Source organism: Dromiciops gliroides, chromosome 1 (assembly GCF_019393635.1).
Source record: "Dromiciops gliroides isolate mDroGli1 chromosome 1, mDroGli1.pri, whole genome shotgun sequence".
Classification (NCBI taxonomy): domain Eukaryota; kingdom Metazoa; phylum Chordata; class Mammalia; order Microbiotheria; family Microbiotheriidae; genus Dromiciops; species Dromiciops gliroides.
This window is the reverse complement of record NC_057861.1, coordinates 277567449-277581378: the sequence shown is the minus strand read 5'-3', so window position 1 is coordinate 277581378 and position 13930 is coordinate 277567449. Positions and strand designations below refer to the sequence as shown.

General features: G+C 36.1%; 1 protein-coding gene across 1 annotated transcript in view; it reads left to right on the top strand.

Annotated features, from left to right (window-relative positions):
* The window catches only part of MYBL1 (MYB proto-oncogene like 1), a 66957-nt gene that overhangs the window by 24530 nt on the left and 28497 nt on the right, over positions 1–13930 (top strand). The window contains exons 6-7 of the mRNA XM_043975465.1: positions 10493–10670; positions 13678–13752. Of these exons, the coding sequence (XP_043831400.1) occupies positions 10493–10670; positions 13678–13752 (253 nt within the window). The remainder of the gene's footprint in view (positions 1–10492; positions 10671–13677; positions 13753–13930) is intronic.

The following is a 13930-nucleotide window of genomic DNA, read 5'->3' as shown; positions in this document are numbered from 1 at the left end:
GCTAGATCTTGTGCTATCCTGACTGGGGCTCCACAGTACTTGAATTCTTTCCTTTTTTGGCAGCTTGCAATATTATCTCCTTGACCTGAGAGCTCTGGAATTTGGCTTTAATAATATTCCTAGGAGTTTTCCTTTTGGGATCTCTTTCTGGAGGTGATCAGTGGATTCTTTCAATTTCTGTTTTATCTTCTGCTTCCAGAATATCTAGGCAATTTTCCCTCACAATTTCTTGGAGGATGATGTCTAAGCTCTTTCCTTGATCATGGTTTTCAGGTAGACCGATAATTTTCAGATTATCTCTCCTAGACCTATTTTTCAGGTCAACAGTTTTTCTCAGAAGATATTTCACGTTGCCCTCTATTTTTTTATTCATTTGGATTTGCTTTATTGTGTCTTGGTTTCTCATACAGTCACTGGCTTCCATTTGTTTAATCCTAATTCTTTTTTTTTTTTTTTTTAGTGAGGCAATTGGGGTTAAGTGACTTGCCCAGGGTCACATAGCTAGTAAGTGTTATGTGTCTGAGGCCAGATTTGAACTCAGGTACTCCTGATTCCAGGGCAGTGCTCTATCCACTGCACCACCTAGCTGCCCCTCAATCCTAATTCTTACGCAATTATTTTCATCTGAGAGCTTTTGTACCTCCTTTTCCATTTGGGCAATTTGACTTTTCAAGCTGTTGAATTTTTTCTCATGTCTTTCCTACATCACCCTTATTTCTCTTTCCATTTTTTCCTCTACCTCTCTAACTTTATTTTCAAAGTCCTTTTTGAGCGCCTCTATGGCCTGAGACCAATTCATGTTTTTCTTGGAAGCTTTAGATATAGGGGCCCTGATGTTGACATCTTCCTCTGAGGGTGCACCTCGATCTTCCTTGTCACTGAAGAAACTTTCTATGGTCTTCACCTTTCTCTGTCTGCTCATCTTGCCTTTCTTTTACTTGACTTTTAGCTCCTTAAAGTGGGGCACTGTTTCCAGACTGCAGTATCCCAAGCTTCAGAAGTCCCAGGTGGTATGATTTAAGGAGGATCAGTTTCTTCATTAGGCCCCTGCTACTCGAGCCTACCTCCTGTTTCCCAGCAGGGGTAAAAAACCCAAGTTCTGCCTCAGCACCAGCATAGACCCCTGTAGTCTCCCCCCTGCCAAGGGCTCGGCCCTCTCACCAGACTGTGAGCTTAGTTCCAGACGACATTGGCACTTCAGCTGATTCAGAGGCTCTGGGAGTCTCCTTCTCTGGTGAGGCCTTCTTGGGACTGAATCTGTGTCAGGGTGACTGTGGGGTTGGATTCCACTCCTGTCTCAGCACAGCAGCTCCCTCCTTCTGACCTTCCAAGCTGTTCTTGGTTAGAAGATGATTTCAGCACATTCTTATTAGTAAAGTTGGTTGGGACTTTGCATTAATTTCAGATTAGAAAATCTTCCTCTCTTGTGTTCACTTTCTCCAACAGCGGGTCCAGACCAAGTGTGTTCCAAGATGGCACTGACCAGGAGCCTCCTGTATTCTTGACTCTTATCCTCTTTTCCACAGTAAACATCTTCAAAGCTTTCTATGCATCTTAATCTAAAATTAAACTTTTTTTAAAAAAGTAAGCAACCTTTTAGGGTTTTTTATTTTATAGTATTTTTTAACTTTAAGTATAATTTTCAAATAAGAAACCTAATCAATTCAGTAATATCATGTTTTTTGTAATAAAGGTATAGGCCTTCAGAGTGTAGGCATATAAGCCTGATTTTTTAAAACTGTGTATTATTTTTCTTACCCAGTTTCAGATCAGTGTTGAACAGATGCTTTTTGACAAACATAGGCTCAATGGGAACTGGAGAGAATTATAATCTTAGATATAGTTCTTCTACAAAAGATTCCAGCTTTTATAATGATAGTATCAGTCCTGTGACTAGCAACAGACTGGCTAAAACAAAAAACAGTGAAGGTGCTAGATGTGTTTGCACGTATGTGTGGAGGGGTGAGGGGGTAAAAAAAATTATCATGTACTAATTTGCCTTTGATGCTAATGCATAGTTAGCTCAGTAGGGTTGAAACATTTCAGATTTTTCTAATAATAATTTTGAGACATTACAGAAATATAAACTTGTATTTGTGGGGATTCATATTACAAGTAGTTGCCCTGGTCTAAACATCTAGGTATACTAGATTTGTGTAGCATTTTATAGTTTTGTTTTGTTTTGTTTTTTTTTTTTTTGTGAGGCAATTGGGGTTAAGTGACTTACCCAGGGTCACACAGCTAGTAAGTGTTAGGTTTCTGAGGCAGGATTTGAACTTAGGTCCTCCTGAATCCAGGGCTGGTACTCTATCCACTGTGCCACCTAGCTGACCCTCATTTTATGGTTTTAAAATACTTTCTCATACATTATCTCATTTGATCCTCACTGTAATCCTAGGAAAGGAATAGGCATGTATATATGATTCCTTTTTGACAGGTGAGGAAACCATGGCTTCAAGAAGTTAAGTGATTATCAAAGCCAGAATGAGAATTCACATCTTCTTCTTCTTCTTCTTTTTTTTTTTTAGTGAGGCAATTGGGGTTAAGTGACTTGCCCAGGGTCACACAGCTAGTAAGTGTCAAGTGTCTGAGGCTGGATTTGAACTCAGGTACTCCTGACTCCAGGGCCGGTGCTCTATCCACTGCACCACCTAGCTGCCCCTGAATTCACATCTTCTAATGTAGTATTTTATTCCACTTTGAACTCTGCCTTATACACATTTCATAGAGGCATTGATTTGGAAAAGAGGTCATCTAATCTTTTCATCTTCATGAGATGATTTCAGCTTCATGTTAACCGTTTTTGTTCTGTCCTTTCCAGGCTGTATTTTATTATTCTTGATAGAGGAAGCAGAAGCAGAATAAAATTTATTAGTTTTACTTTTCTTTGCCATCATCCCATCCACTTGAGCAGGAGCTCTGTTCCTTTTTTAATCTTACTTTTAACCTCTACTGAGCTGAGCAAACATTTTCTATTGTTTTTGACATTTAACTTTGTAAGACCATTCCAGGCTTCAGAATCCATTCTTATTTATACATTCTTGGTTCCGTTTCCTTTCTATGTTCATTTAAAAATACAAGTTCATCAGTAGGTTCCTTCTACAAGTCCTTCAGTGTTTTTAGACTCTTTAAACTTTTCTTTCTCATTAAAGTAATTTGCAGTTATTATTAGTTTCATTTTATAGAATCTCCTATCTCACTTGAAGTGTGGCAGATGCTACCAGACTTGTATCTAAATATTGAAACCTTTCTTCAAATCAAATCCTTTTTCCCTTCAAGCACATTTATGATTATGCTAGAAAATGCCTTTTTCATTATCTGTGATGATTCTCCTGATTTCTGCTATCCTGATAAGTTCTTCTTTATTGTTCAAAATCAAGTCCCTCTCAGCAGGTAGCTTTTTAACTTCCTGTGTTCTGATATGTGAAATTAGTAGCAAATTGTATGAATAATTAAAATTCCCCGATACAACTGTATCTTGTCTGACAGTTTTATTTTCCACATCAGGAACTTTTTTCTCATTCATTTCCTGTAGCTTTTTGGGTTGTAATACTCCCATCGTACCAATTCTATGTCTCTCTTTTTTTGTCTTCATTCGATGTCCTCCACTGTTTCCTTTCCCAAGTTTATCCATTTCTAAACAGGAACATCTTGATATGTAATGACTATACATCATCTATTTTCTATTATTTTTGAGCCTTCAATAAGTCCCACTTTGCCTCATGTTGGTGTGGAGGTTATTCTGGGTTCTTAAATTCTATATTCCTATAAACTCGGGTAAGAAGACTCGACTCAGTCAAGTGTGTTTCTGAGCCCTGAGGACCAAACTGTCTAAGTCTTCAGAGGTTCATTAACGGATTGACTGCAAGTGATGAAATTTTTATCTATAACAATTTTTTTTTTTGAGGCAATTGGGGTTGAATGACTTGCCCAGTTTTGCATAGCTAGTAACTGTCAAAAGTCTGAGGCTGGATTTGAACTCAGGTCCTCCTGACTCCAGGGCTAATGCTCTATCCACTGAGCCACCTAGCTGCCCCTATAAAAATTCTTTAAAAAAATCTTTCAAGTTATAGCAGGATTAGGCTGCAGTCTGTGTCAGTGGTGATTACACTCAATCCAATGAAATCATGGATCCTAGAAGTATTGAATTATTATTTTGGGGGGTAAAGTTCATTGGCATATTCTAGTTATTCATTGCATAATGATGACTTGTTAGCCTCCTCGAGTTAAATTCTCTAGTTCCCTTTGTTGCATATACTTTTTCTACATATTTGTGTATTTCTCTCTCCCTGGACATATTGAATCCTGTGAATTTCTGAAGGCTTTCACTGGTGGTCTTTGCCCTATGCCCTCTTGTGGCAAATTGACTGACCTCTTCAGTATCAGGTTAAACAGCTATCCTTTTCATTTTAAAGCACTCTTGATGAGATCATCCAGTCTCTTGTGTTTCCTAATTGTCATTAGATATACTTTTATCTGTGGCCAATAACCCATCATTCATGGATCTTGCAATGTAGTCTAAAAAGTTGAATACAGTTTTCTAGCACTGTTTTCCTAGTCATTTACATCTCATAGCTTACTTTCTCTACCTGGCAGCAATTATAAAAATAGAAGTTCTGTTCCTATATCCTTCAGTTTGCTGCTTGGGTCTTCAAAATCCCTAGAGAGTCTTCCAAGTTTTGTTTTTTTTTTTTTAAACTCTATTTATTTGCATGTGACTCACCAGAAGTGAGGTATAGTCTTTCGGTTTGATAAGTTTAAGGAGGGTCTCTATCATCTCAAATATACCCTAGGAGAACAGAATATCTTCTAAATGCTTGCATCAGTTTTACATATGTCCATTTCTATAGGGAGTTGCCTATCACTTTTATGATACAACTCTTCCTGATGCCAGTAACTGAAATCCTGCCTCTTGGTGGTGTTAAGGGCTAAAATTCTAGCTAGTCTGTCTAAAATATCTAATGAGTGGTCGCCAATAAATTATAAGCTTTAGCAAGAGTTAGACTTTTAAGCATTTATTAAGGAGAATAAGAATTTGGTAAAGAGAGAGAGAAAGGCCTAGATTCCTATCTATTAAAGGGAGAGCACATTTCTAGCTCCCTTCTCCGCCAGCGTCCTCAGGAAAGAGAGAGCGAGACTGAGCGCCAGTCTCTTCCTTCCTCCTCCCACTAGTCCGCGTCACTTCCTGACTCCTGAAGAAAAGACTCCTGGTCTTGCCCTCAAAGACCTTCGCTTCATGGGCAGAACTCTTCTACAGTTAGTATCCAGCAGGTGGCGTTATTCCAATCGTTACAGTCCCCCCTGTTGTTCCTCAAGAAACAAAATGTTTCCTTGACGGAACAGTAAAAAGAATATAATAACTATTGCTAGCTAATAATATGTGAACAACAATATAGAAAAGGAAGAGAGGAAAGTTTTGTCCAGAGGGGCGATTTTTTTTTTGTCCTCATGAACCGACGCTTTGACATTAGTCTTGCAAAGGGAGGGCCTCTGCAGAGAGTACATGTTACAGATGGTGTATATTATAACAGAAAGAGAAAAAAAACAACAAAAACAACAAATCAAAACTGTTCATTTAAAGTCTCTGAAAGTCTTTTCTTAGATGTCCTCTAGGTGTAGTCGTGGAATGGAAGTCTTTTCAGGGGTTGATGTGTGGATGCTGGTAATCAGCCAGGAAAATTTCCTACAAAATTGAGCTTAACACAACTTTAAAATAGCTTTGTCAATAATCAAATCCAACAATGAAAGTTCTCAAAAACATGTCTAAGGGAATTCAGAATCTTAGTTGTTACACATGAAACATATAATAAAACAAAAATTGAACCATTCTTTAAAATTATAATATTACTATAGTCCCCCCTTATGGAGGGTAATTGAGAAGACAATTGCTGCAATATTAATTAATAAAAATAATTTTTATCTTTGTTTTATCACTTTTTGCATCATCTGCCTAATTATCCTCATGCCATTATGAGAAATTAAAAAATCTAATATAATTGGTAACAGGTGTCAAGGCCAAATTCAACACTGTATTTATCATGACACCTGAGATAATTATGGGGGTTACCATAAAAGAACAGAGAAATGATGGGATATGAGCATTCCCACACTTGAGCAATATGTACTGCCCATACAGTATGCCAGGCTTAAAATAGGTGGATGGAATATATGTCCATGCCACCGAACATATTGGAAGAAACTGAGTCAGACTTAATCAGATGCATGGGACTGAGATGTCCATGGCATCAGGCATATAGGAGGGAGCATGGAAGCCAGGTGTAGAAGTGAGATGGGTGGGATGAATACTTCCAGCCATCTGTACAATATTGTGGGGAAAAATAAAATAAAATATTAAACCAAGAGAATCCAACCTCAACATTAGTCAAAAGCCGTTCCCTCGGCCATACCTTGACTTCATGCATGTCTCCCCTCATGTGACAATTCAGTGTCTGCTCTTGCATGTATTCCTCTTGTGATTGGATGGCATCTTGGCCAACTGGCATCTGATAACTCAGAATAAAGGCAATTAATGTCTTAAATGATAAGTTCCCATAATCCAAGTCTCATATGGATTTAAAAATTGAGGATAATAAATGATTGCAAAAAATGTGAATACATCTTGACTCAGAACACAATATATAATTATGCAACAATTTCAAATAATACCCCTTTTTTTTACTTAGTATACAATTACTTTTTTGAAAAATCTGAACATATTTAAATAAAAGTTAAAGCACAACACAATCTCAAAGACAACTTTTACAAATGTTCCCCTCTTTTTTTTTTTTTTGGAATATGCTTATCAAAAATAATACTTCTAGAATCAATTTACACTTGCCATGGCAAACAATTTGCCAGGGAAATGCTTTAAAGAGTTTGATCAAATAATCAGTTGAGAAAAAATAACAAAAACAAACAACTCAGAATATGGGAGCACAATACTCCTAGAATTAACATTGTATAATAAAATCAAAACCATCTTGCAATGTTTCAAAATTAGAGATGAATAAATAGAAAAAAAATACACATGGAACAATAAAAGACAATGAAATTCAAACTAGGGAAATCTAAATGAATATGAACTTAATATTAATAAGAGTATTATAAAATATAAACTTGATCACATGACTATAAAAAGCTTTTACAAATATTCTCCTTGTTTTAAAAACTAAGTATAAAACACAATCTCAAAAGCATGAAAATCTCTATGAAAATAAACCCATACCATTAATTTCAAAATGTAGGTGTAATAGCATAGAAATCCTATGTAACCTCTGAACTGATACTATTAATAATCTGAGTGAATTTAGAACACTTTTGATTCCGATATCTAAAATCCCCAATACTCATATCAATACCTTGCTTCTTACTTCTACATTTCTGTAAAATATATATACTTCCATGGCAAAAGAAGCAGAGTCTTGAACTATGTTGATTGTTATTATTCTTATTCAGCTTAACTTTTTCTTCTTTAACCCCTCTATATTGTCTGTCAGTCTTTTCACCATACAAATGCTTTATAAGATTACTAATTAAAGACAAAAGCAGGTTAGCAAAATTATGAACAAAACGAGCATATCTGGAATTTAAAGGGTTTTCTAAGGTTGTCTCAGAAGCACAGCCAGGCTGGGGAAGGACTGAGCCTGAAGCTGCAAATGTAGTTACAGAAAGTTGAGCATGCGCATCAGATCTCTGGACTTCCCAGGCAGGGGAAGCAATGGGCTTGGCCATAGGAGGAGTAGAGGGTGGGGTCTGGAGAGGAGGGGAGGGACCAGAGCAATTTGAATCAGACTTGATTTTGAACTCAGGCCTGGATTCCTCTTCCCCCACTTTGCCTCCAGGTGCTAGGGGATTAAAAGCTTCTAGAGGGTGGGTCATTGCCTCCAGGCATGCAAAATTAAAGCAACAATTAGTGTTAGAACTGGGAAAAGCTGCGGGAATCTCTTCAGGTTTCTCTGAAAAAGCATGGTTGGGAGAGGGAGAGATATTTCCTTGTGTGAGTAAGTTGCTGGCTCTTTTAACAAAAATAAAAAGAAAAATAGAAAATCCACAAAAACAAAGCATTAACATGATCTTATCTCCCATTTGTCTGGTTAAACAGACTAAAATCAAAAATAGGATAATTAGGGAGTTTAAAAGGTCCATTTGAAAAAATTTAAAGGGAAAACACCAGGCAATTCAGCAGTACTTAAGATTTAAAGGGTTAGGGTAGGGAAAATTTCTTACTCAACCGGAAGATCAGAAGTGAGGTTCAGCTTTCCTCTTCGTGGTCAGCCATCTGTTAAGGGCTAAAATTCTAGCTAGTCTGTCTAAAATATCTAATGAGTGGTCGCCAATAAATTATAAGCTTTAGCAAGAGTTAGACTTTTAAGCATTTATTAAGGAGAATAAGAATTTGGTAAAGAGAGAGAGAAAGGCCTAGATTCCTATCTATTAAAGGGAGAGCACATTTCTAGCTCCCTTCTCCGCCAGCGTCCTCAGGAAAGAGAGAGCGAGACTGAGCGCCAGTCTCTTCCTTCCTCCTCCCACTAGTCCGCGTCACTTCCTGACTCCTGAAGAAAAGACTCCTGGTCTTGCCCTCAAAGACCTTCGCTTCATGGGCAGAACTCTTCTACAGTTAGTATCCAGCAGGTGGCGTTATTCCAATCGTTACAGTGGCAACTGTGGATCCTCCTGATGTTCTAATAATAATGACCGACACTTTTATAGAATTTTTAAGTTTGGAAAAGTGCTGTCCATATATTTTCTCATTTGATAATTTCTTGAGAAAATTAGGAGCTACTTCTTCCTCAAAAAGTCCAAATAACATTCTGTGTGGGAGCAGGATTTTTTTTCCCCTTGATTTTTCTTCTGGATAAAATAATATTTTTCTCCCCAGAAAGCTTGTTCTAATGTGAAGGCTCTTTTATATTCCATATGTACACCAATGTTACTTTTTTTGAAAAGAAATACAAACAGCACTTCAAACCTCAGACTTGTATATTCCTTTGTGCCTTCTATGTATTAATGATTGATAAATATTTATTTAATGAATGTGCAATAAAAGCTACATATTGAAAAAATGAAATTTTTCTACATTTTTCTCCTGGAGCATTAGTGTACAAAAACAATTATCTTTTCTTACTATGCTGCCCCCAATACATACGTTTTTTAAAATCCTTAGAAGGGGGCAGCTAGGTGGCGCAGTGGATAAAGCACTGGCTCTGGATTCAGGAGGATCTGAGTTCAAATCCAGCCTCAGGCACTTGACACTTACTAGCTGTGTGACCCTGGGCAAGTCACCTAACCCTCATTGCCCCATTAAAAAAAAAATCCTTAGAGTCTAACTTTGGTGTTTTCCCTATTGTCGATGAGAATAAATGCTTTTGAAAATGCATATCTGTTCTGGTTTGTGTTTCTTTCCTTCCTTCCAGTTTCTTTAGCAATACTCTCTTGTGTAATCTGGTTCTGCTGGACCAAATTTTTTTTGCAGGCACATGCTCTTCTCAATACTTTTTTCACCGTTTTGTGAGGCTATAGATACATTTAAAAATTTTAGAGGCCTTCATTTCTGTGTTAGATGAAGGTGGCCTCATCATCAGGGCTGCTAGGTGGTACTGTGAATAGAGTGCTGAACCTGAAGTTCAGAGGACTTGAGAATCAAATTTAGCCTCAGACACCAAATAGCTGTGAGATGCTGGGCAAGTCATTTAACCTCTATTTGCCTTAGATTCCTCCTCTGTAAGATGTAGATAACAATGGCATACTACTTCCTAGGGGTGTCCTGAGGATCTAATGAGATAATAATTTTAAATTGCTTATAAGTACAATGCCTGGCACATAGTAAGCACTACAAAAAGGTTGGCTCTAATAATTATTATTATTTGGCTTTCAGCAACAAGCAGTTATAGATCTCAGATGTTTTGTAATTGGCATAATATTGCCCAGTTGGCATATTGCAAATATTAATATGCATGTTTTTATTTTGACCACCTACATTTACCTCTTGTTTATGCAGCATATTTTACTTTTATAATTCACTTTTAAATACATGATCCAGAATTCTCTTCTTAATCTTTATTTCTAGACAACAGATTACTTATTATGATGTTAGCTTTTTCTTTTCACTGCAAGATCTATTTTTGTGTCCTTTTAAATTTTGGGCATGATTTTTTTTTTTTTTTTAGGCCATCAGGGTTAAGTAACTTGTCCAGGGTCACAAAGCTAGTAAGTGTCAGAGGTTGGATTTGAATTCGGGTCTTCCTGATTCCAGGATCAGTGCTGTATGCACTGAGGCCACCTAGCTGCCCCCTGTTAGCATAATCTTGAACTTGGAATGTTTACATATTTTCCTCTAGAGTTCTGGTTTGACCATTTTAATAAAACATTTAATTTCAATAATTGTAAAAAGTTAAGTTTTTGAGCAATTTGTATAATTTCTAAAGTTTAAATATTCTTAAAATCCTGTTCCACTTGTTTTTTCTGTTTTTAACTGTGCACTATCACTTCTTAGGACTGATAATTCTATTAAAAATCATTGGAATTCTACTATGCGAAGAAAAGTGGAACAAGAGGGCTACTTACAAGATGGAATCAAATCAGAGCGATCTGCTTCATCAAAACTTCAACACAAACCTTGTGCGACTATGGACCATTTGCAAACCCAGAATCAGTTTTACATACCTGTTCAGGCACATATTTTTAATATCTTAATTTTTAAAAAATGCTTTAGTTGCTGTATAGTAAAACATTTGTTTTCTTAATATTACTGGCCCAATATTGCAAGTCCAATATTATTTAATAGTGGTGAAAAGAAAATCGATTTTTAAATTTCCAAATTGGAAGAAAAAAATTAAGAAAGAGAGGGCAGCTAGGTGTTGCAGTGGATAAAGCACTGACCCTGGATTCAGGAGGACCTGAGTTCAAATCCGGCCTCAGACACTTGACACTTACTAGCTGTGTGACCTTGGGCAAGTCACTTAACCCTTGTTGCCCAGCAAAGGAAAAAAAAATAAGAACTAAGAAAGTTATAAAAGAAGCAACTACTATAGTTGATAACCTTACCTAGATATTAGTGTATATTTTTATTTGTAGTATGTTTTCCTCATGGATAAATATTACATTCAATTTGCCCCATCACTTGTTACATCTTATCTGGTTAAAGAACTTGGCATATACATATTCTATTATTGTAATTCACTTGGTCTATGTATGGTGGATGAGTAGTAGGCAATTTTTATTTGTCTTTTACATTTACCACACTTGTATTTACTCCGAATTGCAGCTCAGCTTATCTCTAAAGGTCAGGTTTTCCCAGTACCATTATTTGGCATGGGTTGGGAATGACAGTCAGTTCAATTTAGTCAACAACTGATTTCTTGACTAAATTAAAGTTTCCCTTTCACATAACTGATTGTTTGACTGAATTTAACCAGTCTTTTTTTCCCCCAAAACTTGTTTTGTATATATACTGAGACAGTTCAAGAAATTGGGGGGAAAATTCCTTAAACCTCTTAAATTATAACTGCAATAATATCCTACTTATATAGTAGAGTACTCTGTCACTAATTAACTATGTAGCATTTGGTAAATAAATCTCTTGGCTTCAGTTTTTCCATCTGTAAAGAGGGGATGTGTGAATTTACATCATATCTAATGTTCCACTTTTAAAATTTTCAAATATTTTTTCAGTATATAGTCTTTCCTTGCTATATGTTAATTCATATATAAAATAGATGAAGTTTAGAACTGGGATATTGCCTTCTGAAAAATTAAGTATCAGCAGTAGTTAGAGTTGTTGTATTTCATCAGATTTGTATTTTTATTCTTTTAAGTAGAATTAAAGTTTTTAGCCATAATTTATGAAAGAAAAGTTGGGGGGATAGGGTATTTTAGTTTATGGTTTATATAGACAAAAATAGTTTATAAAAATAAAGACAGATCTCTGTTGAAATCCTACTTTTACTATAAAAGTAATCCTGGGTTCCTAAACTTGTTAGTTGAGCAAAAGCTCAGATAAGTACTACCAGGCATCGAAAGGCTTCGGTACATACTTCAATATGCACTCGCCTAGCTAAGTGTGGAGGGTCATACCACCAACAGGTTATCCATTAGGTATTGACTTTTTGGGGGATCTAGAGCAACTTTTTTTGGGGGGGGGGTGAGGCAATTGGGGTTAAGTGACTTGCCCAGGGTCACATAGCTAGTGTCAAGTGTCTGTGGCCGGATTTGAACTCAGGTCTTCCTGAATCCAGGGCTGGTGCTCTTTCCACTGTGCCACCTAGCTGCCCCTAGGGCAACTTATAAAAACTACCTACTCTAAAGGTATAAAAGAGTTGCAATCTGAGCCAGTGAAGGTGGTATCTACGCTGATGAAATCAGTAGTTAAAACATTTAATACTACCTTATTTATATTTTATGTACAGTACCTTGCTCATAGACACTTCATAGATATTTGAATTTATTTTCTATTCAAGTCCTCTTATCAGTATAAATCGATATAATCCCTCAGATTTAAACTGACCTATCCTATCCCTCAACTAGATTTAAACTAATATATCCTTTCCTTTAATTAGATTTAAGCTGATATATCTTATTCCACAATTAGAATGATAAGTATTTATTAAATAATAAAGCATTTATTAAGCACTTTGTATTTGCCAGGTACTTTGCTAAGCTGTTAGAGAAATTAATGGAATTTAAGAGGTAAAACAGATAATTCTTAAAACAATAATTTGGGGACAAGAATTTGTGGGTTAATTTTTTTTTTAAACAATCCTATTTGAAAAAACTGGGGCATTTGAAACTTCATATGGAATACTATAGCAAATTGTCATTTGGGTTAGCCATCATAGAAAAGTAAGGAGGAATTAATATTTAAATTCCTATTGGATATAAATAAGACAACTAAAAAAACAACACCCTTTTGTTGTACAGTAGATTCTCCTGTAACTGTACAATGATTAGAGAAGCTGTAGGGGAAGTAAAAGAGGCCTCATTTAGTGTGTTTTCAGAGGATCCATAGTAGCTATGTGTTTCTGTTGTCCCCTTCAAGCATTTGGACAAACACACTTGTTTGTGTTGGGAATGGAATGGGGGGAAGTCTTGCTTCTACTCCTCATCTTTTTTTTTTTTTTTTTTTTTACTGCTCATCTATTGAGCCTGACCTCTTCTAAGTAAAATGACACATTCAGCCCTATTACTTTTTGGAGTGCTAGGTTGTGGCAGGATCCCCTACCTACCTAAAATCGGGGCTTTTCAAAATTTCTGGCAGAGGGATAACATGAATTTGTATAAGGGTGAAATTTGTGGGTTTGGGCTAAAGACTAACCTCAGGTCTGTCCATTAGATCTGGGAGAGGTTTCAAGTTTTTTCTTTCAACTGTTCTAATTTAAGGACATATTTTTCACAAGTCATAAAATTCAAGATCCCTAGTTAAAATTGCATATTTTATATCCCCAAATAGAACTAACTTACATTTTCTTTTTCACTCCCATTCAGTAAATTAATTTAGTGAAATGTTCTGTATTGGTGAATTGTAAAGACTCAGTTAATACATAGGAAATAATTGGTTATAAACTTTGAGATTTTCTCCCCTACCTTTAATCTTGACATTTTACAATAATAATGCTTCTTTACTTTTATGTTAAAATTTATGTTTATAATGTATTAAAGAAATTGAATGTGCTTATTTTTTAGATCCCAGGCTATCAGTATGTGTCACCAGAAGGCAACTGTGTAGAACATGTTCAGACTTCTTCTACATTTATTCAGGTAGTTTTTAAATTTATAAAAAAAGGACATACTGTACTTTGCAAGTTTGATAGAACTCATTTCCTTATCTATGCAACCAGCATAGCACTACCATCCCTGCCTACCTTGAGGGCTGGTCAAAGAAAGTAATGTGAAAGTGTTTTGGAAAGTATAAATTGCTACATTAAAAATAAAAAAG